Source organism: Saccopteryx bilineata, chromosome 1 (assembly GCF_036850765.1).
Source record: "Saccopteryx bilineata isolate mSacBil1 chromosome 1, mSacBil1_pri_phased_curated, whole genome shotgun sequence".
In the NCBI taxonomy this organism is placed as follows: Eukaryota; Metazoa; Chordata; class Mammalia; order Chiroptera; family Emballonuridae; genus Saccopteryx; species Saccopteryx bilineata.
The window spans coordinates 202,611,884-202,637,219 of record NC_089490.1 but is presented as its reverse complement, the minus strand read 5'-3'; the positions used below and the strand labels follow the sequence as shown (position 1 = coordinate 202,637,219).

The window sequence follows — 25,336 nt, the reverse complement described above, 5'->3', positions numbered from 1 at the left end:
AATTTCTTTTCCTTTCCTTCATGGACCCTGAATTAGCATCCATGACAGCTGCAAGGGCTGCAGGACTTAGAATAGAGGAATTAATTCTTGTGAAATTCACTTTATTAGATTTGATAGACTTCATTTGTCAAGTGTGGAGTATATCTTTAAAACCAAGGAGAATTTGTGTAGCTTTCTTTTGCATATATATAGTTCAGAAGCCCGATTCAGGTGAGCTGCATGGGACCCTGAATTGGCTCAGAGATAGTTAGGGGATGTGTTTGAAGAGTTAACCAAGGGAGCCCCTAAAGAGAAATCGGTGATTAAGACTGCGTGTGGAGGAAGAGCAGTTGAAAGTAGAATTAACTTGAAGAATAAAGAATACATATTTGGATAAAGAAATGCTTTCTGTTTCTGTGATGGAAGTAAGTAAGACATTACATTTAATGAAATTTAGATATACTTGTTAACTCTTAAGGCTTTATATTCTGTTAAAATGGAGAGTTCAATATAAATCTGGTTTAAACTTTTTGGATATTTAAAACATTTTCTTTTCTTTTAGGCCTAAAACAGGGCTGGAATGTATAGGTAACTTCCTCATCACTTGGCCCACTTTTTCACTGATAGCTGCAGCTTCATGAATTTGTGATATAGTAGAAATATTTATTGTATGAGGAGCAGTGTAACTTTCATCTTTGAACATTGTGTTTATTGTGTTTTGGGCAAAGCCATTCTCAAACCTTAGTATTTCTGTCTGAATTATTAGTGTATGCACAGAAGGGCAGAGGAGCTTTTGAATAATGTAAGTAGCCTAATTAGGGAAGTGAGTCAACAGGAAAGTGAGATTGACACATGGAACAGATGACAAAAAGATAGGGACTAGAATGTTACATGCAAAATGTGATAGACCTGAAATTGACGAGAAACAGGCAGGGGAGAAAGTGAGACAGGCTATGCATTCTTCTTTCCAGTTCTCGCTCTAGCCTAACACTGGATTCTTTGAAGTTTAGCCTCTTTGGGCCTCTGTTTCTGTACCTGTCAAAAATATACCAGATAATCCCTGATACAGCGTTCACCTTCTACAGCCCTCTTTTTTTATGACACAGAGACAGAATAGAGACTGCAAATGCTATATAAAAGGATGCTGTTTACTGAACATATTTCTGAGGTTTTTGTTTAGTTTTTTTTTTTTTTAAGCTTTTTCAGATAATACCTTTTGAGACTTTCTTGTTACTGAAAAGGTGGGGTTTTTTTTTTCCAAGCAGGTTATATAGCAAGCAAATATTATGCAGGTGTGCAAAAATTACTTTACTTTTTTAACCACTTGATTGTCAGAAGAGGGTGGGGGAAGCCATAAATCAGCCTTAAGGTTGCTGTTGTATAATAAAAGACTTGGTTGACAGTTGAAGAACACTCATTTTTCTCTGAAAATTTATTATTCTTTGACAAAGGAAAACTTGTTGAGCTGCATATTTTTTCCTTTCACAGATGTCTGATCAGTCTGTATATTTTCATCTATATATTATCCTATTTTTTAAAAACACCAATGAATGTAAAAGTAATTTTGAGTTAGAAAAAAATGTCTAGCTAAATGACTTAAAGCTAACTCATTTTTAAATTTGAAAAATCTTCTTGCCTTATATCGGTAATACTCACTAGATTCCTGTATTTGGGAACTAGTGTTGCCAGGAAGTAAGACTGAAGTCAAGTATTGAATGGTTCAAAGTCATTGGTAGAAGAACTGATTATTTTTAAAATGCATAGAGAGAATTTTAACAATAATGGGCCGTTTTTATGCATGGCATTTTATTCAGGGAGAGAGAGGAAGTGTGTATGCATTTTTGAAGGGGTGTGTTTAAAAGAGTATAAAGCATGAACCATCTCAACCTTGTCTGCAGCACTGGACTGGCATATACATCAGAGAGGGTTTGGAAAAATGACTCAGGTGTCAGCCTCTCCAGCCTTTGTCACCTGTGTCATCTGCCCAGCAGACTTTGGTGTTGCAGTTCCCCTCTTTGGACACAAGGTGGAGGCGCTCTCCTGAAACGTTGCCAGAGTGCCTGCCCTCTGCTTTCAGGAAATGAAGGGAACTGGCTTCACGTATAGGGGGTGTGTTCCGCCTATAGTTTGTTTAACAAACAATGCTTTAGATTTAAGTGAAGTTTGGGTAGGGAGGGGGTGGGAGCCTCGGGAGAAGGGGCGGTTGGACAGGAGAGAGAGAACTGTAGTCACTAGATGGCACATACTAGCAATCAAGCATGCGATAGGCAATCACACATGATAGCTGACAGGTTCTGATCAAATGCAAGCACTTGATACGTATTTTACACAATACCAATGTATTCCTTAGCTCAGTAATTGTGCAATATTAATAGTGCTCTGTGTGTGTATGTGCGTGTGTGCACACATGTGCACGCACTCTTGTAAAAACTGGTATACATCAGCCAGTGTAGTAGTATGTTTTTCAGTTTGTCAGTCTTACTTAAAAAAAAGAAAAAAGGAGAGGAGAAGAGAGGGAGGGAGTCTGTGTGTGTTACTGTTATAATTATATTTTGTTTTGTTTGAAAAAGTAAGCATTAGCACGTATAGTAGATGACAAGTATACCTTTATACTCCCAGGAAAATTGAACAGAAGCCTTAAGGAAATTGGATAGATAGAGAATAAACTAAGCAGAGATTGGAAAATTCCTGTGTGTTCTGCCTTTTTAAGTAAATAAAGTTTTATTGGAACACAGCCACACCCATTGATGCTTAGACTATTGGGCTGGTAAGATGAAGACATTACCATCTTGTCCTTTAAGAAAGTTTTCTGATGCCTGAACTACTAAATCTTTGGACCACTATTCAAATAAAGTATTTGTTTATTGGTCTGGATTGAGTCATTCACCAAATATTTATTGAGCACCTGTTATGTACCAGGCAATGTATTAGGTGACAGAGAGCCAAATACAAACATTTCCTACAAAAACGTGTGACATTTTTTATAACCACTATAACACTTTTGCAATATCATGAAGGTTACAAAGAGTTAATAGGAACTAAAAGAGCTAGGAAACACTCATAAGACAGATCTCATTTGTCTGCAGCAGTAGTAATACTGCACCTCTTGGGAAACACCATAGCAAATATCTGACACACAGATACTTCAACTCCTTTTCTCTCCTTCTCCTGATCCCCTTTTATGCTACTCAGGGTTTTTGTTTTCTTTCTTTCTTTCTTTCTTTCTTTCTTTCTTTCTTTCTTTCTTTCTTTCTTTCTTTCTTTTTTTTTTACAGAGACAGAGTCAGAGAGAGGGATAGACAGGGACAGACAGACAGGAACAGAGAGATGAGAAGCATCAATTATTAGTTTTTCGTTGCGACACCTTAGTTGTTCATTGATTGCTTTCTCATATGTGCCTTGACTGTGGGGCTACAGCAGACCAAGTGACTCCTAGCTCGAGCCAGCGACCTTGGGTCCAAGCTGGTAAGCTTTTGCTCAAACCAGATGAGCCCACGCTCAAGCTGGCGACCTCGGGGTCTCGAACCTGGGTCCTCCACATCCCAGTCCGACACTATATCCACTGCGCCACCGCCTGGTCAGGCGCTACTCAAGGTTTTTCTTCAGTATTTATTGCCATATAGTCCACTTACTTACACTGTTTATAACTGTGCATCTCCCCTTGCTCCATTATAAGCTTCAGAAGGACAAAGATTTTAGTTTTGTTTCCTATTGTTTGTAAGTGCTGGGACATAAAATAAGCAGTCATAACAGTAATATGCAGCCAAGTTTCCTTTTCTATTCCTAAAATAGGAAAGAGACTTCCCTTACATATTCTTCTGATTAGCTGTATTAATACCTTTGGGAAGCCTCCACTTTCTCATGGCAACTATAATTTGCTGGTCAAAGAATTTGCTGAGTTAAATTGTGTATCATTTAAATTTGTTTTGCTTTTTCACTGAGAATACTAATATTTCCTATATGTTTACTTCCTCACTTTATCCCATTATATACTTTTCACATACTTTTTCTTGAGAGTGATAAATGTTTAGTAACAGAACAGTTCGGGTAGTTAAGTTATATTTATTCAAGAGAAAAATGCACATTAAGATAAAACTTCTATTAACTGTTCTGATGGCTCTGAAGTAATGTGGTTATGTGCTTAATCACCATTAAAATCATAAGGAATAATTCCCTCTAAACTTCTCTTCGTTCAATTACACCCATGAGTAGGTTTTGCTGACAGTTGATTGCCCTGCTGACATCGTTTGCAGAATTAGTAAGGAGAACAGTAATATGCAGCCAAGTTTCCATGAGTTGATATTTCACATTCACGTTTGCTACCTAAGCCTGTATTCCTTCAGACAGTGAGAAAAGCCAAAAGTTCTCACGAGCAGCAAGAATTTTTTCTTCATGGAAAAACAAAGAAGTAAAAAAGTTTAGACTACTTCTAAACTTTTAGAAGTAGTCTAAACAAAAGTATAATTTGTATGTGGAATATTTTAGATAGGTCTACATACATAAATATGAATAAATAAATGTTATGTGCTTTTATGCTTTTAATTGCAGGAATTTTTCTCAGGTATGATATTTGAAGTGAGAAATAAACTAATATACAATGTTGAATACATGAAGGGAATCAGAGAAATTCAGCAACACTGCTCTAAGGTGACAAGGATTATCACCCCTCGAAATCGACAGGCACACATTATCTTTGATTCTAACAACCCTGTAAAGTAGTGTTTCTATTTATTTCTTGGAGATGAGAAAATTGAATCAGAGAGCTTATTAAATAGCTTGCTATGGTTCAAGAGTTAATAAGTCATTAAAGGCACTTTGGGAGATAGGACTTGATCCTACAGCATGTCAGTTTCTCATGTATTGTCGTGGTGTGCTAAAATGACTGCACTCTATACTTGGTTTTAGATGTTTACTTCTTATAATACATACACCATACAGTTCTCAACTTTACATTTTTTTAACGTAGTCTACTTCTAAATGACCTGAGGAGAGTGTTACACAAAAGGAAGTGGTGCGTGAGGAACAAGACCCCCTTATCTGTCTTTTTTTTTTTTTTTTTTTTTTTAATTTTTCTGAAGCTGGAAACGGGGAGAGACAGTCAGACAGACTCCCGCATGCTCCCGACCGGGATCCACCTGGCACGCCCACCAGGGGGCGACGCTCTGCCCCTCCAGGGCGTCACTCTGTTGCGACCAGAGCCACTCCAGCGCCTGGGGCAGAGGCCAAGGAGCCATCCCCAGTGCCCGGGCCATCTTTGCTCCAATGGAGCCTCGGCTGCGGGAGGGGAAGAGAGAGACAGAGAGGAAAGAGAGGGGGAGGGGTGGAGAAGCAGATGGGTGCTTCTCCTGTGTGCCCTGGCCGAGAATCGAACCTGGGACTTCTGCACGCCAGGCCGACGCTATACCACTGAGCCAACCGGCCAGGGCCTTGTCTGTCATTTTGAAGTTAATGCCATTGTTTTTCATTTGAAGCTGACATCTATTCTATCATTTGACCTCTCTCATCCCTATATTCATTAGGCCCTATGTAGCCATATATAAACATGTACATAATTACCAACAGGAATTGTAAAGTTTGTTTAAAATATTTGGTCTTTGAAAAGTTGTTAAATAAAAGTATTGTGAGTAAAGTTATTACACAAAGGACATCTTTATTATGTAAAATGACTCTAATGGGATTGGGTTGTCATATGGAACTTTTTATCACTGTAATTTATTTTCTTCATATCACTAACTGGGATTAGTATGCCATATTATCCAAGAAACTGAGATAGCTTCATTCTGTAACCCATCACAGACATTTCACATCTAGTTTTCCTCCCTCCCTCCCTCCCTCCCTTCCTTCCTTTTTTTTTTTTTTTTTTGACAGAGACAGAGAGAGTCAGAGAGAGGGACAGATAGGGACAGACAGGCAGGAAGGGAGAGAGATGAGAAGCATCAATTCTTTGTTGCGGCAGCTTAGTTGTTCACTGACTGCTTTCTCATACGTGCCTTGACTGTGGGGCTATAGCAGACCAAGTAACCCCTTGCTCAAGCCAGCAACCTTGGGCTCAAGCTGGTGAGCCTTGCTCAAACCTGATGAGCCCACGCTCAAGCTGGCGACCTCAGGGTCTTGAACCTGGGTCCTCGTCATCCCAGTCCGATGCTCTGTCCACTGTGACACCACCTGGTCAGGCTCACGTCTAATTTTTCTAAATTCAGATGCTTACTTGTCCAAAAGTAAATACTTTGCCCCATTTAATGAGTTTTTATTTTTTAGAGCATTGAGAAACGATTTGAAGAGTATACAGCCTATGAATCTTTGTATTCTGGTTAGTATAGAATTTGAGATTATCTGGGTAGCATAGACATCTACAATCTGGGGTAGTCCTCAGATTAAGTTTTTGATTTGATAAAAGACTTAGAAATCACAGGACAGTGAAGCAGTTTTCATTCTTGATGAAGAAATATTCAAGTCTCTTGGTGGCGTCTAGAGCACTAGTCTTGAAAACCAGGAAATGTAAATTTTGGTATACAACTTAATTCTTTAACTTTCAGATGACTTCCTGTGGCTGTCTCCCATTGCTACCTCTTAGCACAAATTTAACTTTTCCCTTTTATTGCAGATCATAAAGCCAGGAAATAGTGAAAGGCAATTATAATGTAGTGAAGATGTTTTGTATGTCCTTAACTGTTATATAAATGTTAGTTCATATTATAATTATAATAATTATTATAACAATAGGAAGATCTTATAAATGCTGTTCACTAATACCAAAGATTGCCTTAAATTAATATCTGTCAAATGAGTGACTGGTGAATGAATTTAGAGCTCTAGACTCCAACATTATTGAGAACCTCTCCGAATGGAAGGTCCTTCTCCCTGGTTTTAGAAATGTTACATTAAAAAATAGCTTAATATTGATATTTAGTTACTTTTATAATTGTCAACAAGAATATAGAGTCATCCTTAAGAAAATAAAGAAATACCAAAAAAAAAATTTGATGAGCTATATTGTTAATTCTTACTGGAGTTTAAAATCCAGACAGGGTTATAGTCCTTTTGTGAGTCTTACATTAGGGTCTGCACTTCAGTGCTCTCCATATCAGATAGTAATACTGCCCAAGATCATCCTTGATTCAAAAATGTGATGTTTTTATAGTCCCATTTGTTTATGTATCATATAAATCTTGTGAAAATTACATCTATCTTTCAAATTCCAGTTTCCTTTCACTCAGAGAGAATAGTAATATGGAATTGTTTTTTCTGAATGGTTGGCTGTGAAAACACTAAATGTAGAGTATAGAACCTTGAACACAGAATAGTGAGTTAAAATTTTTTTTCTTTATCTAATTCCTAATCATTAACTTTTTTTCCAGTTTCCAGTGTTTTAAAATCTCTTCCAAATATGTCCGCAGGTCATAGACTTCTTTTTTCCCTGTGTGCTTCTTGATATTTTCATTTCGCAGTATGAATTTGCCATTTACTTTGGAGGAAGTTGAAGTCTGCGTGTAGTACCTTTACAATCTTATTTCTGGGAATTAGAAGATAATTTGAATGCTAGATTTTTAAACAGCTTAGATGGGCCTGGCGTTAGGTGGCCAGTGGCTAGAGCGTCGACCTGGAACACTGAGGTCGCCCGTTCGAAACCCTGGACTTGTCTGGTCAAGGAACATATGACAGGCAAGCAGTGAGCAACTCAAGTGTTCTTGCTTCCTACCTCCTCTCTCTCTAAAATCAACAAATAAACTCTTTCCAAGGCTTAGATGGATTGTGGAAGTCAGATCTGGTCTGTAACTCATCTACTGTAATTTATTTACTTAATTAGGGGCTGGTGGGGCATCATTTACATATTTATATTTCCTGTTTTACATATTTAGAAATATTTGATGATCTTGACCTTTTTTTCTGTGTTTTGAACTTCAAAGAATTAGATTTCTCTATAAATACTTCTCTCTCTGCATGTGCATTGTTTTTGCATTCTTTTCATTGGTTTTAAGTAACTTACTATATAGAGAATGTGCATTTAAAAAGGGGGTCTTTCCCAAAGTTTGGCTTGGGATCTGTGTGTGAGGATAATTTAGGTGGGTGGAGAGGGCTGCTTGCTTTGACTATTTATCGTGTCCACAGACAGATCTGTGGAGACAGCTGCTGATAGGACAGGGGAACAACAAAAACAAATGCAGTGCGCTGGCCCAGAACTGAACTGCATTATCTCTGCTGTCAGCTAGAGTCTGCTCACTTACCCGGACAACCTCCCCGGGGATTAAAACTTCCCCCTGCATTAGTGATAGCTGGTAGGATGCTGCCACCTCATAGCCAGTGGAAAAAAATCTGGCTATAAACAGTTTTTAATAGCTTGCAAAATCCTCCCCAGTTCAGCGTGTGGGGAGAGTGGGTATGCTGATGAGTCAAGCAGGAGAGTCATTGATCTTATTGCTCACCATCAGGCTGCATTTTTCATTTCCATACTCCTGACAACCCCTAATTTGGGGCCTGATGTGGAAGGTTTCTGTTTTGTCATCTTGGTCATGTTGAGGAGAAAAAATGGGCATAAATAGTGATCAGTACAATTTGAGCATTATTTTAGAACATTTCTATTTTTAAAAAAAGTTAACAGGAATTTTTGACTCTGAATGAAAGTTTAAGATAGAATTATATTTTGAAAACAAAAAAACAAGAAAAAACCTCAAAAGACTGTAAATCAAACAAAAACTATCAGGACCAGCTTCTATCAGGGGTCCCCAAACTTTTTACACAGAGGGCCAGTTCACTGTCCCTCAGACCGTTGGAGGGCCGCCACATACAGTGCTCCTCTCACTGACCACCAATGAAAGAAGTGGCCCTTCCGGAAGTGTTGTGGGGGGCCAGATAAATGGCCTCAGGGCGCTGCATGCGGTCCGCGGGGCTGTAGTTTGAGGACGCCTGTTACATCAAGCAGTGAATGTCTGAGCTATCCAGGAAGCTGATTATTGATTATTTTGCTGCAGATTTATAATGATGGGATTTTTTAATAATCTTCTGTAGCAGGGTTCTCAGCCTGACAATTCTCCCTGCTCCTCCCCTTCCCCTGGACATCTGGCGATGTCTGGAGACTTCTTTGGTTGAGATGATACTGACATCCAGGAAGTAGAGGCCCAGGAAGCTGCTGCACATCCTCTGATGACGGGACCACTCCCACAATTAAGGGTTCTCCAGCCCCAAGTCAGTAGTGTTGAGGGTGAGATTTTTATCCTGATGGGAGTTTTCCCAAAGGAATAGCCACACTGAAGTTTACAGTGTTTTATAGGGAGATTTTATTTTGTTGAGTTACTAATAAGAGAGAAGAGCAGCTTTAGACATTGATTTGGGGATTTATGAACACGGTAAAAAACATTCTTTGAAAAATGTTCATAGAGACAATATGGTGATCTTATGACAGAGAAATGGAAAACCTATTTCATGATAGAAGGACATGAGGAATTTTGTCTTTTTTTAACCTTCACAGTCTATTTATTTAAATTTATTTTATGTCTAACATTATCTGGAAAGTCAGGTGTTTTTTTTAAACTTGTCAGATAGGTGTTAGCTAATTTGCATTTGTAATTTGTGTTGACATTAAACTTTTCTCACAGTTAAAATGTTTTGTCCAACCTTTGACATCTGCATTTTCTTGTTTATTTCACAGATGGTGCTATTGTACTTCCATTGTGTCATCGTTGCTCAATCACAGTCATTTGCAGTAGAAGGAGGTATATAGCAGCACACATGGATAAACACATACACACACCGAGTGACTTAGGGGAGGCAAGTTAGAGACTAATGAGGAATGTTTATATTGCCTTCCAGAGATTGAGGTTTTCAGACCCTGGCCTGGGATGCTGGGCACAGCCACACAACCATTGAGGCTCATGGCAGTAGTACATGGGGTGAGCTTCAGAGAGATTTAATAATACTCCATCCATTGTGCTAAAACGAAAACAGACATTGGGGACGAAGTGTAAGCGATCTTCTCAATCCCACTGTATTAAAAAATATTGTAGTTGATTTATTTTTTAAACAATGATGTTATCAGCTGTTCTACCCATACCTCGTCAATTAATTGAATACGTGCTGTGAAGAAGTTCATGCCTTCTGTAAAGCGAAAGAGGGTGAAAAATATGCAGTTCCAAGTCACGAATCATAGCAAGTCACTTCACCTCTATTTTCCTGTTTAAGAACCAGTTGTGTCTTTGGTGAGGACAGAGATCTGCGTTCTGTCACCGCCAGAAGTCTTCTGAGGGCTTTGGTTTTGCTTTGAGTCGAGGGACAAGCCAGAACTATGGAATTAGTGTAGAGAAAAATGCAAGTAAGAAATTGGCTCTCAGCTAGAGGTGAAAAAGCAAAGTTTGATTATCTCCTAGAGGTTGTATTGTGTAAAATAGTAAATTGTTTCACTGATAACAGAAAGCAGAGTAATAAATTTTATGTTATTCTACATTCTGTATATTCTTTAGTCTTTTTATTTTTTAAGAATAAATAGGTGATATTTTGAATAGGTAACGTACATGTTACATGCTTCAAAGGTCAAAACTGTATGGAAAGATACACATGGTGATACTTTGCCCGCATCCTAACCCTGATTTTCTCACTCCACTTTTATTAGTCTCTTTGTTCTTTCAGTGTTTCTAGTACAAGCATATTATGTGTATGTATTAACTGTTTCCAATACCCCCCCCCCCCAAGTCTGCGGAAGGCAGCGAATTCTGCTTACTGTCCAGAGCTTTTCTTTTTTTCTTTTGTATTTTTCTGAAGCTGGAAACGGGGAGGGACAGTAAGACAGACTCCCGCATGCGCCCGACCGGGATCCACCCGGCACACCCACCAGGGGGCGACACTCTGCCCCTCCGGGGCATCGCTCTGCTGTGACCAGAGCCACTCCAGCGCCTGGGGCAGAGGCCAAGGAGCCATCCCCAGTGCCCGGGCCATCTTTGCTCCAGTGGAGCCTCGCTGTTCATTTAACTCTCTATCTTGGTGATGGTTATATGTGGGTGTTCTCCCCATTCTTTGTGGGCTGCATGGATGTAGAACTACATACAGATCATCTGCCATCGACATATACTTAGGCTGGTGCCAGTCTTGTACTGTTACTAATAGAACCTCAGTGAGTAACATTGGGTATTACTTGGTACCTGTGTTATAAACAACCCACTGTTTGTTATAAAGTGGGTTGCTGTGTTAAAGGGTAAAAGCCTTTGTAATTTGGGTAGACGCTGCCTTATTTCTTTCTACAGTGTCTTCCATTTTGCCCTTTCATCAGTAATTTAAACTGGATCAGGATTTCTACGTTGATACGAGTAGTTAGTAGTTCAGTTTAAAAGAATCATTAAAATAGTTCCCATAAAGCTTAATGATTTTACTTTAACATGAAATCTTGAAATTTGCAATAATTTGCTATTTATTTTAGGGTAAATGCTTTTCTTTCTCTCTTTTTCTTTTTCTCTCTTCTCTCTCTTTCTTTTCTTCTCCCTTCCTTCCTTCCTTCCTTCCTTCCTTCCTTCCTTCCTTCCTTCCTTCCTTCCTTCCTTCCTTCCTTCCTTCCTTCCTTCCTTCCTTTTCTTCCCTTTCTTTTCTTTTCTTTTCTTTTCTTTTCTTTTCTTTTCTTTTCTTTTCTTTTCTTCTTTTCTTGGCAAATGCTTTTCTTTGGGAATAGTCCACTGATTGGAGTTCCATGATATCTCCTATCTAAACCCATCATGTTGATGTAAATGTTTGTCTTTTCCAGGGTGAGAACTGGAAGCACCTTCAGTGTCCCCCCCCCCCCCTTTATTTTACAGGTGTCTGCTTACACCCAATTAACAGTTACTTTAGTTATTTACCTTTCTTGAATTTCCCAAAGCATTTGCCTTGGTTTTGTCAGAAACAGTATTGTACTTTTAATAGTCTTACTATATATGGATTCATAGAGTATTTACATCACTTTATTTTTAAAAATAATTGTTATGCTCAGATTTTCGATTTCGGGTTTTTTCATTGTGCTGTGTTCACTGATGTGTCGCTGTGCTTCCCAGGGGTCTAGTGCTCAATGCATAGAGAAGGAGGAGAGCGGTAACAGGTTTGCACCCGGAACACGTAACGAGGGAGGAGGAAGAGGGTCATTGCAGAGGGTGATCTTATCATCCAGGAGATTGAGTCTGCCATGGCTGACAGGGTCGTGTGTACTACTCACAGAAATGAGAGGGTATTTTATAGCTTCATATTCATTTTGAAATATCCCCTAAATTTTGTGAGCAGTATATTAGAAATTAAGACTTGTGATACTTCCTCCAAGATTAAATTGGAAGAGCAGTGGCCTAAAGAAAGCCTGTTTTAAGTTCTTACCTTGTGTACTTAGCATGGGTGACAGGCTGTTCTGGACATCTCTGTATTATACTCTTGCCCAGCCAGCCACTCATTTTCTCTTTGAAAAAAAAGATGCCGTGGCCCTGGCCAGGTGGCGTGGCTGGTCAGAGCATCAGCCCAAAGCCCAGAGGTTGCCGGTTTGATTCCCGGTCACAACACATACAGGAACGGATCGATGTTTCTGTCTCTCTCTCTTTCCCTCCCTTCCTCTCTCACTAAAATCAATAAATATATTTTTTTTTTAAAAAAAGGAAGATACTGTGACTGGTTGAGTGTTTTCTGAATTTCATTTCCTCCGTACATCATCGTGAATATGCCGTACCCATATACCACCTTACTACTGTTTGTCACCTGAGTCTGGATAGTTTGTTCTGTAACCTTTGTCCATGTAGATGGTTTTGAGGAAAATTCCACAGGCCTTTTTGTGTGCCTTTGTAGTATCATAAACTATTTACTTCCAAGTTCTTAAAAGTGAGTGTATTCAAGATTGATTGTTTATAGAACTTTGTTGGGGGTAAAGTTGTTTTTATTTTAAACCCGCTTTGTCGCTCCGAGGGCGGCCGTCACCCTGTGTCCCTCACGCCTCACCCAGGGCCTGTGGGATCTCCCAGCTCCCGGCTTGGTTTTGTTTCTTGTTTTGTTGCCTCACTTATTGCCACACATCACCCTCTATTTCCAACCTGCACATTTAAATGGACCTGTTTCAGTGTCCAGGCTAATATTTAGGTAATTAGCATCTAATGCAGTGTAAGAAAATACCAGGAAGATTTCTGACATTGATAAACTGTTCTTTCTTTACATAGGACTCTTTCTTTGGGTTTCTATTACTTTCCTTTAATGAACAGAGCATAAAGCTATTATTTTGGCCATGTTATCTTTTTTGGGTGCATGTGTGTTAGGCAGTGTATTTGGTTGGAAGTTGTGTTTTGAAATCACCTCTACTCTTCATCCAGGTGTGGCCTACAGCAGTATACATTGGAACCTGTGTTACATTTCTTTTTTAAAATTGTCATTCCTAATGTTTTATCATGAATATTTTACTTTCTGAAAATCAGTTGCTTTTTTTTTTTCTTCTTTTTTGGTAGTGAAGTCTTTCATCACAGGAACTTGTATTTGTCTTTCAAAAGGCAGTTGCCTCAGAAAAGTTTGTTTTACCAAAAGATGTTTAAAATACCCAAAATATTAACTGTTGTATAAAATGTTTTAATGTATACAATAATTAGAGGATAATATTCAAAGAAGAAAATGATTAATTCTGTCTTTTTATAAAATTATGTATAATAATTTATGTAATATTTTTCAGTTGAAAGGGAAAAAGCTTTTCATAGATCTCTGGCTCTTTAACTTCAGAGGGAATTTAGTTTGGTCTGTTATATAGGCATACAACCAGTGTAGCACTTTTATTCATTCTACAAGTACTTACATTATGTCCCCGAGTTATAGACATCTGCCTTATGTACAACTCGAACTTATGAACGGAGCCATGAGAGGGCTGTTGGTAATCAACTGCAGTTGGACATCTGTAAAAATGATATCACAGAGTTACTTGACTCTTTGGCAAAGGACTAACCAATGAAGACCTTATGGAACTACAGCAGCAGATGACAGCATTTAGGGAAGAAAACAGGGACCTAGAAACTCCAGAACCAAAAACATTTTCTACAAAAGAGGTAACTGAGGTTTTTCATCTCATAGAAGCAGGAATGGCAAAGTTAGAGGAGCAAGATCCTGACACAGAGAGGGTCACCAAGTTTACCAAAGGGCTAGGTCATCAGTTACCAAAGGGCTGAGATGCTACAGGGTCATTGATGATGAGAAAAAGCAAAGCTCTGTACAAGCCTCTCTGGATGCCGACTTCATGAAACTGACTCCAGCCCTGGCTGGGTTACTTGGTTGGTTAGAGTGTCATCTGGAAGCACAGAGGTAGCTGGTTTGATCCCCAGTCAGGATACATATAGGAACAGGTCAATTTCTCTGTTTCTCTCTGTCCCTCCTTCCCCTAAAGTCAATTTTTTAAAAAGTCTTAATTGAAAAAAAAATAAACTAACTCCAGCAGTAGAATCAAACAAATCCTACCTCTTTAGTATGAGTCCCTTCCTTTCCGACAAGTCCATCATCATCTGCATCATCCAAGATTATTGAAGGTTATATTTGAAAATGTTAAGTATTTATATGCACAGAAAGGTAAAAATAAATGTGTAGACAAACATCTACGTTGTATTTAATAGGTAATTGTACCCGTTACAAATTCAACTTAAGAACAAACCTACAGAACCTCTATCTTGTTCATAACCCAGGTACTGTCTGTACTAGTTCTTGATGGTTTTAAATCTTTTCTGAAAAGGAAATGTCAATTAGTGTTAACATCTCATATCCATTTTATTGTAATATTCAGAATGTTCAGTCCTGAGGAAGAGTCAGACCTTGACTCAAAACAACTGGTGTACTCTCCAGTAAGCATGATATGTTCATGTTGGACCTCTGCTCATCCCCATGTTTATTTCATCATTTTGTGAATGTGAGTTTTGAGAGGAAGCTTTATTTTTTGATACTCATTTTTTTTAATAATTTTATTTTTTTAATGGGGCAACATCAATAAATCAGGATACATATATTCAAAGATAACAAGTCCAGGTTATCTTGTCGTTCAATTTTGTTGCATACCCATCACCCAAAGTCAGATTGTCCTCTGTCATCTTCTATCTAGTTTTCTTTGTGCCCCTCCCCCTCCCCCTTTCCCTCTCCCTTTTCCCCCCTCCACCCATAACTACCACACTCTTATCAATGTCTTTTAGTTTCACTTTTATGTCCCACCTACGTATGGAATAATGCAGTTCCTGGTTTTTTCTGATTTACTTATTTCACTTCGTATAATGTTATCAAGATCCTACCATTTTGCTGTAAATGATCCGATGTCATCATTTCTTATGGCTGAGTAGTATTCCATAGTGTATATGTGCCACATCTTCTTTATCCAGTCATCTATTGACGGGCTTTTTGGTTGTTTCCATGTTGATACTCATTTTTTAAAGCTGGCAATAAAATGATACAAGATAGTGAACTTGGGCTGCATCATTACAAATGATTTGCTCTATAAGCAAATAGATTAATTGAAATCTAACTTCAAGTACTACATTTCTTTTAACCAAAATTCCATTACCAAAAAATATAGCATAAAATTCAGAATTTATCATCATTTTGTTGGGTGATTATAAAACAAGCTACTGTTTTATCTTAGGATACACATGACTTTTCTGTGAGGTCTTCCCATTACCACGTTTCCTTACAGCATGTGGATATGATGTACTCTCGAGTTCCATGCGAATACCAGATGTTTTCACATAAACTCTGTTTGCAAAGAGTTTTATGTGTAGGAAGCAGTAACAACAGTGGGTCAGCTTTGAACTTGGTTATGAAATAGCACACAAGTTTTTCTAGACAGATACAGAAAAATGAGAAGTCTTGGCCACATGAAGCCATCCCCTGGGGACTGGACATCTCCACTAGAAACTGGACTCGTGGGTAGAAAAGTGATATCAAATATTTCCCAAGGATTTTGTGAATAGTAACCTATCATTTCTTTTTGAGAAATGGGCTTGGAAACTGATGTATGAAGGCAATTGCGACCTTCGCTGTGAACCTCCTCCTGTGTCCGTCTTTAAACTAGCTCTGTCGTGTTATTTCCGAGCTCCTCCTCCCTTCCTCTGAAATAGGCCTGTTCCCCTCAAGTGAGTTACTCCACTTAGTTTCTGTATCTCATCTCAATTTAAAAATCTTTTAGCTCTCTAGTTCCTTCTGATTGTACTCCTTTATTAAAAGTGAACTTGTGAAGGTCACCAGTGACTATTGAACAAAATCTAATGGCTTCTTAGAGTTTGTATTTGTCTTGAATTCACAGATTTGACTCTGCTGACTGCCTGTCTTCTTGAAAGTCTGAACCCTGTTAGCCCCAGTGACACCGCAGCTCCCTTCTGTGAACTCTCTGCGCTGCTTTTTTTTTCTGAATGTCAATTGAATTTAACAACATATGGCATCAGAACTGCACAAACATTTGAATCCAGTCAGGCACCCAATTTTTTTTTAACCCAAAATGTATCTCGATTTCATTCTTTTTTCCCATTCCCATTGCTTCCATCCTGGTTTAGTTCTGTGGTTTCCCCTCAGCTCAGCCGGTTTCTCTGCCTCCAGTCTCTTCTCCATTTCCTTTTCCTTCCTGCTCAACAGCACTCTTTCTAAAGGAATGTCTTCATCGTCCTGCGAAGGAACTAACTGGCTTTTTAAGTTTTAAAACGTAGGGCCCCATTCTGTTTTGTTTTTGCTGAACATTTATTTATTTACTCTGCAATTAAGTCTTCTGGTGTCACATGTTCTGCACATGCTGTGTCATTGTTCCCATCAGGCCAGTGCTTATCTTGTCTCATTCCTATTTGTCTAACACCATCCTCATTTCTTTTCTCAGCAGTCTCAGTCTTTACAATGTTTTCCATTAAGGTGTTTGTTTTTTTTTATAGGAAGTTATAATTAATTAATTTTTTAGAGAGAGAGACAGACAGACAGTCAGACACAGACCAGAGGGCTCCAGCCAAGCCAGTGACCTTGACAGGGCTTCAAGCTAGACCATGGGACCATGTTAATGATCCCACGCTCAACTCAGCGACCCTGTGCTCATGCTGGTGAGCCCGCGCTCAAGCTGGCGACCTCAGGGTTTCGAACCTGGGTCCTCTGCATCCTAGGCCAATGCTTTATCCATTGTGCCACCACCTGGTCAGGCAAGTCGCCTTTTTTTTAACTAAGTTGTCCTTAAAAATATCTTTTTCTCTGCTTGCTTCTCAGTACTACTTACTTTAGTTCTTGATTTTCTCTAATAGTTTATGCTTTTCCAGAATTTTTAATCTAATTATTTGTAAGTATTTTGAGGTCAGAGAGATAAAATATTTCTGATGTGTCAGGTAATAGATATTCCACAAATATTTGCCCACTGGAAATAAGACACAGGGTAAATATTAAATCTTACTAGTTTTCAGAAATTAGAACCAATTTCTGAGTAGAAGAAATGTTTTTTAAAATGCAACATTGCAATTTTATCAAATCAGTCTCTGTGTAGTTTAGAAATTTCACATCAGCAGGGGGCAGTCAAACCCAGGTGCATTCTGTTGTCTTACGGAAAATTAAAATTCGTCTCTGTAAGAGTTATTCTCGGGATACCAGCTGTACTTTAAAATCTGTTTGTAAATAAATTTCTAAACTTGAGTAGGTAAATTTGTAGAATTATATTAATCATTTAATCCATGGAAGATAAGATTTTTTTAGTGAAAAAAAAATAGAGAATTGTGTTTTAGAATATGAAGTGCTTTATTTGCTGTTTTTGATGGATGCCCACTTTACATAGAAATTTGTTTTTCCTGTCTCAGAATCAGAATTTCAATTAAATTAACCTAATATTAGTCATTTTTATCATTCAACTTAAAAAAATTTTTTTCATTGATTTGAGAGAAACATCTCACAACTTGTTGTTTCATTTAATTGTTCCATTTTGTTGGCCACTCATTGGTTGCTTCTCAGATGTGCCCTGACTGGGTCTCGAACCTGTGATACGCTGGGTTGACACTCTATCCATTGAGCTACCCAGCTGGGTAATTCAATAAAATACTAACTTTTATAAAATACTTTCATTTCCCCTGTGACCTTGAGAAAAATGAGTGTTTTTTTGTTTGTTTTCAGAGAGAGGGTCAGACAGGAAGGAAGAAAGATGAGAAACATCAATTCTTTGTTGCAGCACCTTAGTTGTTCATTGATAGATTTCTTATATGTGCCTTGACGGGGGGCTATAGCAGACCGAGTGACCCCTTGCTTGAACCAGTGACCTTGGGTCCAAGAGTGACCTTGGGTCCAAGCTGGTGAGCCTTGCTCAAACCAGATGAGCCTGCGCTCAAACTGATGAGCTCGGGGTCTTGAACCTGGGTCCTCCACATCCCGGTCCAACGCTCTATCCACTTCGCCACTACCAGGTCAGGAAAGAAAAATGAGTTTTTATTAGAGGCAGTAGTATAACACTAAAACGTAGCTTGAAAAATTCTCCCAAGTTTTATTGAGCTTTTCTTCCTGAACCTTTCCTATGGCCAGCTGCAAACAACTAGTCATATGTGTTTTTGACATGCTCCTTTTCACCTCCTCCTCTTGGAGGTTAACCTAGTACTTATTAAGGGAGAAACATAGTTTATATTAAACAATGCTTAACATATACTAATGGTATTACTGTATTTCCTGTTTTGTGTTCACAGTAAGATTCTGAAAAACTGCCTTTGTATAAATACTTCACTGACATTCCAGACAAGTATAATCTTGTCTGCTGGTAGGCAGGAAAGAGTGATGTCCTGGAATGCTGTTAGAGAAGGAAATCTCTTTGTGTTCCACAAATGATACCCCTAAACCTTTTAAGAATATAATTTTAAAATGACCAACTCTGTATTTGCTTTTCCTTCCGTTTGTTAACTTTGCATGCATTTAGTTCACAAATGTAACTAGTCAGAAAATAAAACACGTTGAGTCTGAGAAAGAAGCATCTTGCTAGTAGTATGCTGGAAATTGCTGGTAGAAACATCAGAGGGTAAACATAGAAACAGATTTAGTAAATAATTATTACTTTTGGTTCTTATACCTTAAAACTCTTTTTAATACTTGAATCAGGCTTTTGATAATTCTCTCCAGCCTCAAAAGATGCAGGGTTTCCAGAATTTCTTGTAAAGAAATAATGGTCCTGGCCAGTTGGCTCAGTTGGTAGAGTGTTTGCCTAGTGTATGGACATCCCCAGTTCGATTCCTGGTATAGGCACACAGGAGAAATGCCCATCTGCTTCTCCACCCTTCACCCTCTTTCTTCTCCCTCTCTCTCTCTTCCCCTCCTGTAGCCTTGGCTCAATTTGAACAAGTTGGTGCTGGGCACTGAGGACGGCTCCATGGCCTTGCCTCAGGTGCTAAGAAGTGTTCTGTTGCTGAGCAACAGAGTAATGCTCAAGATGGGCAGAGCGTTGCCCCCTACTGGGTTTGGTGGGTAGATCCCAGTTGGGGTGCATTCTGGAGTCAGCTTCTGCCTTTTGCCTCCCCTCCTCTCACTGAAAAAAAAAAAAAAAGGATGAATGCATTAGAGATTTTAGACACAGATTATATTTTTTAAAAGTCGTATTTTGAGTTTTGTTACTTTTTTATTTAAGGTGAGTCAGTTGTATAACTTTATACTTAAATATGATAGCTAAAAATTCAATTAAAATTATACTGAAGTTTCTTTTCAGTGACTGAAAGAAATAGTTATGGTTCAACTCTTAAATAATTGCCAAAACAGACATCATAGACTAGACCTGTGTCTAATTTCTAGGCCAATGTTCCTTTCCTTCTTTCTCATTACTTCCATCAATAACATGAGAAATGATGTAATTACTTATACTGATTCTCTACTTCAACCCATACTCTAAATCCCAGTAAAACAGACTCACCTATAAAAATTTCTAAGTACAAGGTTTTAAAATGCCTGTTTATCACATTTAAACTGTAGAAAAGTATCATATGCTTTTTATGATCAGATAATTCTTATTAATGTATATGTTATACATTTTACCATTTGTTTAAACATTTGCTTAAAAACATGTTGACATTTTTTGTATAAGTCTCTTCTCATAAATCTGTGATAAATAATGAAAAACTGAGGCTATTGCATCTTCAAGTCAGAATCTTTTAAAGGGAGCAATTTAAGAAAAGTCACCAACAGCTATGATGGTTCCACAGTGTCAGAAATCAGATTACTTCTATCTTGCTACTGTACATGATTAAAAAAAACTCCGAAACAAACAAAATGTACTGTTTCATCAGTTGGGTTTTCTTTCAGGTGAACATGGATGAGGAGATGAGGAAAGAGCTCACTCCTTCACTTTAAGGACATACCTCATAAGTTGCATGTATCATTTATATCCATAGGATTGATCTTGGCTACATGATCTTGGTACATATTCCGCTAAAAGAGAAGCTGCAAAATAAATATATTTTCTGTTTTGATTGGCTGCCTATGCAGTTTGAATAGAGGGTTTTGGGTTTTTTTACTTAAAGAAAAAGAAGAAAGCTAGCAGTCGCACCTATAGGTGTTAGCTTTATTCACTGTTATTGTCCTCTCCTTCCTCTTTGAATCACTCTGTTTTACATGTGAGATCAAGTTTATCCAACATCATTTGTTGAAGAGATGACTATGTTTTTGTAAAAGTTTTACAGTTAAATCTGCAATTCATTTTTGATACAAATTTTGTATATAATGTGAGTTATAAGTGGAGGTCCATTTTTTGCATGTGTATACAAAATTATTCCAGCACCATTTATTGAAAAGACTGTCCTTTCTCCAGTGGATAACCTATACAACTGTCAGACTCAATTGATCATATTTGTGTGTGTGTGGTGGGGTCAGGTCATTTTTCTCTATCCTTGCACCAAACCACATTTTCTTGAGCGTAGTTTTATAGTAGGTCCTAAAATCAGGTAATATGTGCCTTTCAACTTTGTTATTCATTTTCAAGATTGGTTTTAGGCATTCTAGTTCTATGGCCTTAATACCTTGGTAAGACTCTGTTAGACTTTATTTAAGATCGTTTTTAATCTACAGAAAAATTTGGGAAGAATTTATGTATAACTTTAACAGCACTGAATCTCCAAAGTCATGAACATTGTCCATTTATTTAGATGTTCTTTTATTTCAGTATATTGTAGTTTGTAGCTCAAAGAAGTTGCACATATTTTTGTTAAGTTCATACTTAAGTAATTCTTCTTTGAGGTATTATATATGGTATTGTTTAATTTTGCTTTCCAGTTGTTTATTATTAGTATCTAGAAATACAGTACGATTAATTTTTGTATGTTGATCGGCTTTGCTATACTCTACTGGGTCTTGGAGGTATTATAAATTTTTTGGGATCTTTGTGCTCAGTCATGTTGTCTACGAATGAATAGTTTCATTCTTTCTAATTGGTATGTTTGTTTTCTTTTTCTTGACTTTTGCAGTGGCTAAGATTTTTAATGCCATGTTGAATAGAAATGATGAGAGTGGACATCCACATTTTGTTCCAAATCTTAATGAGGAAGCAATGTAGTATTTCATTATTAAATATTATGGTAGCTTAGGTGTTCCTGTAGGTGTTTTCTAACAGAGTGAGGAAGTTCCCTTCTGTTCCTAGTTTGATCCGAGTTTTTAATCATGAATGGGTTTTTAATTTTACAAATACTTTTCCTACATCTATCAATATGTTCATGGGAATTTTCTTATAGACTGTTATAGTCTTGCATTATGTGGATTTTGTGGCTGGTTGACTCAGTGGATAGAGCATTGGCCTGTTGTGTGGATGTCCCAGGTTTGATTCCCGCCAGGACACAAAGGAGAAGTGACCTTCTGATTCACCACACATCCCTCTCTCCTTCTCGTCTCTCTTTCTCTGTCTCTCTCTTCTCCTCTGTAGCTGTGACTCAGTTGGTTTGAGCACATCAGCCCTGGGCACTGACGATAGCTCTGTGGTGCCTCTGCCTCAGGCACTAAAAATTGCTCGGTTGCCAATATGGCCCCAGATGGGCAGTGCAGCAGCCCCAGATGGTGGTTCCCAGGTGGATACAGTCAGGGTGCATGCAGGAGTTTGTCTCTCTGTCTCCCCAACTCTCACATCGAAAAGAAGAGCGGTAGAGCGTTGGCCTGGCGCGTGGAATTCCCGGCCAGGGCACATAGGAGAAGCACCCATTTGCTTCTCCACCCCCCCACCCCCTCCTTCCTCTCTGTCTCTCTCTTCCCCTCCCGCAGCCAAGGCTCCATTGGAGCAAAGATGGCCCGGGCGCTGGGGATGGCTCCTTGGCCTCTGCCCCAGGTGCTAGAGTGGCTCTGGTCGTGGCAGAGCGATGCCCCGGAGGGGCAGAGCGTCGCCCCTGGTGGGCATGCCAGGTGGATCCCGGTCGGGCGCATGCGGGAGTCTGACTGTCTCTCCCCGTTTCTAGCTTCAGAAAAATACAACCCCCCCCCCCCAAAAAAACCATGAATTTGTTGTATGAACAAACTTCTTTTAATCAGCCTCTTTTATTCCTTGTTGCTTTCTGTTTTTATTATATTTTTTTTAGCCTTGGGCACAATATTTGTTTTCTTTCTCGAATCAGATGAGTTTTAAAGATTCAAAAACAGCACTGACATTTGATTTGATGGTTACGTAAAACCTGATCCATTTGACAGAACTGTGATTCAGAAAAGCTGCAGGTAAAAGTATGAATTCTGGTTTCACAAATTATACTTCAGTGGTAACTTAATCTTCATTTTAAGAAAATTAAAATACTCGATACATTTTAAGGTATCAGATTATTAAAATAATACCTGAATTAATGTACTTTATTTCAAACTGTTATATAGGAATGACCTATTGTTAGAAGGTGAACTTTTCTCTTAAGACAAAACTTAAATATATTATTACACTATATTTATTACCAAACTGAGAACAGTTTATTTTGTGAATGGTCACTCATTTTCTGAATCATTTAACTTATCCATTCTATTATATTTTGTAAGCTTATTTATTAATAAGAACTTTTCCCTGTTTTCAAATTGAGATTTATTGCTTTTCAACCATATCAGAGAAATAAGTTTCTAGGATAAAACAAATAGTTTTTGAAATTGTGCCTACAAAGAGATAAATAGATATCTAGTAGGCATAGGGCTAATTGGAGAACTCACATTCACTCTTTTCAAGACACACAAAGCGTAAAGCAAGGTAAGTTCTCCCTGTTCATTGTCATCAAGTCGTGTCAGATTTGTAGGTTAGAATAATAACCCCACTCTGTCAGCCCCATGTTGAGTGCTCTACTGAGTACTAAGGTAAATCACAGGTGGATTGTTCAGGTGCTTAAAAGAGCCCCCAGGAATAAGCAAACAGTCAACTGACAGGTCTTTGCTGGGTTAAGGAATGCAGCCTTTTCTTGGGCACATCAGCACATCGTAGCTCCTGGAGGCTAACGTTTTGGTAACTTTCAGGAAGAGAAATACTGTACTAGGTTTCCTTTCTGCTCTTCAGGTCCTGTTCTACAAAGCAAACAAACTTGTTTACAGAACATTCAGCATTTGGTCGAGTAAATGAATAAATGATGGGTAGGAAATTAAGTTGTTAATACAAGAGGATGACTAAGTGAGGAAATCCGTCTTTTGTCACTCTTATATTATTATTATTTTTAAAATAGAATCTGCTTTCAGTTTCGGTGGTTGGGCGTGTTAGATGTCCATGGTTTAATGGATTTTGTACTTGCAATTCTGGTTTTCCTCTCTTACAGTTCAGCATCATCGTAGAAAAGACTGCAAATAGTCTTTTCAGTGATTGATGTAGGGTGATGATTTAGGCTTATTTATTGTCAGAGTGTCACACCTGTTGTGTGTCATAACATCTTCCTCAGAGGATGAGTAAAAAATACCCTTTCTTTCAATGCCAAAGACATAAATCTCTAAATTGAAAACTGCTGAATTAAATTTGGTTTTTGTAAAAGTCTGTTTAAAAAGAAACCCTTTGGGTACTTGATAGATTGTAAGTTGGATTGCTGATTATCACATTACTTTATATGTACTTCCTTTGTTACAAACTTGGATAAGATATTAAGCATCATATTATGACAATATGAAAAATAATCCTAACATTGTATATAACATTCTTCCCCAAAAAAGTTTACTGAAAACAAGTCTAAAATTTTACGTTTTAGTTCACCAAAGTAAACACATCTAGGATAAAAGAGATTTTATTTGTTTGGTTGGACATGAAAATTTGAGCTCACATTTAATATAACATTGTCACGAACCTACTAAAAAATGCTTGTGTCATTTTTTACTGCATTCATTATAGCATCCGGATTGCATAAACTAATAGTTTCTGGTGCTCTGTTCTGGACAGATCACATCTAAGTATAATATATAATTTGTTTGTAAATAATTTTATATATAATAGGTATGGGCTAGCACATGTGTTTATTCTGGAGGATAGAAGAATACATGTAGATAACAGTTATTGTCTTCATATTATTTAAAAGTTTATCCTGTAGAAGAGACAAATTTAAAAAGTTTCTGGGAAAACAAATGGAATAGTTTTCTAGTGAGCTAGAATTGATCACTTCGTGGACTTGCTGGTTCTGGGAGTCAGGGACTGCCCTATTACTTACTGTGTTTTATAGAAGGGCTGATCGTGCTAAATGTGTGCTAAATGACTAGGAAGTTAAAAAAGATAATTTTCAGTCTCTTCTTAGTTTTGAATTGAGGCAGTAAGCATAAAACGATTTCATGATGCGGTCACTTAGCATATATGTAAGAATTTATAAATTTGGGATCTTAATTTTGTAAGATTTGAATTTTGAGAATAATAACTGAAGACTAACTTTAGCCCTAAGATTTTTCCATGTTTTTGTTGTTGTTGCTCTTTTATATTTTTCATCTTTTCAAAAATAATTCAAGCTGTTTATCAAAAAAAAAAAATCCAATATTTGCCCTGGTTGTATAAATGCAATGTGAAGTTAAGAGGTAGGAATTGCAGTGAATAATAGAAGTCCTCTGTTTGACATGTGACCCCGCTTGTCCCATCACTTGTGAAAGTTGAATATTAGGCACCTAATAGCACAGTCTGATAACTTGCTACTTTTGTTATAGCAAACATGGCCCTTCCTAAAATGAGGGGAAATATATTTGGATACTCCTTGGCAGTATTGTGCTTTGAACTTGAGGTCGATTATTTGAATGGATAGGCTCATCTGGTCATCTAAGACAGTGGTCACCAACCCCCGGGCTGCGGACCAGTACCGGTCTATGGGCCATTTGGTACCTGCCCGCAGAGAAAGAATAAATAACTTACATTATTTTCGTTTTATTTATATTTAAGTCTGAATGATGTTTTATTTTTTTAAAATGACCAGATTCCCTCTGTTACATCTGTCTGAGACTCACTCTTGATGCTTGTCTCGGTCACATGATACATTTATCCATCCCACCC

At 38.0% G+C, this 25,336-nt stretch overlaps 1 protein-coding gene across 2 annotated transcripts in view; it reads left to right on the top strand.

Annotated features, from left to right (window-relative positions):
* AFG2A (AFG2 AAA ATPase homolog A) overlaps positions 1-25,336 on the top strand; it is a 275,456-nt gene that overhangs the window by 103,601 nt on the left and 146,519 nt on the right. Inside the window, exon 15 of one of the 2 annotated variants that reach the window (XM_066233616.1) lies at positions 9,626-10,248. The exons of the other annotated variant lie outside the window; for it this stretch is intronic. Coding sequence (XP_066089713.1) covers positions 9,626-9,697 — 72 coding nt within the window. The 3' untranslated portion in view covers positions 9,698-10,248. Of the gene's footprint in view, positions 1-9,625; positions 10,249-25,336 lie in introns of those variants that run through there. 2 annotated transcript variants of the gene reach the window in all.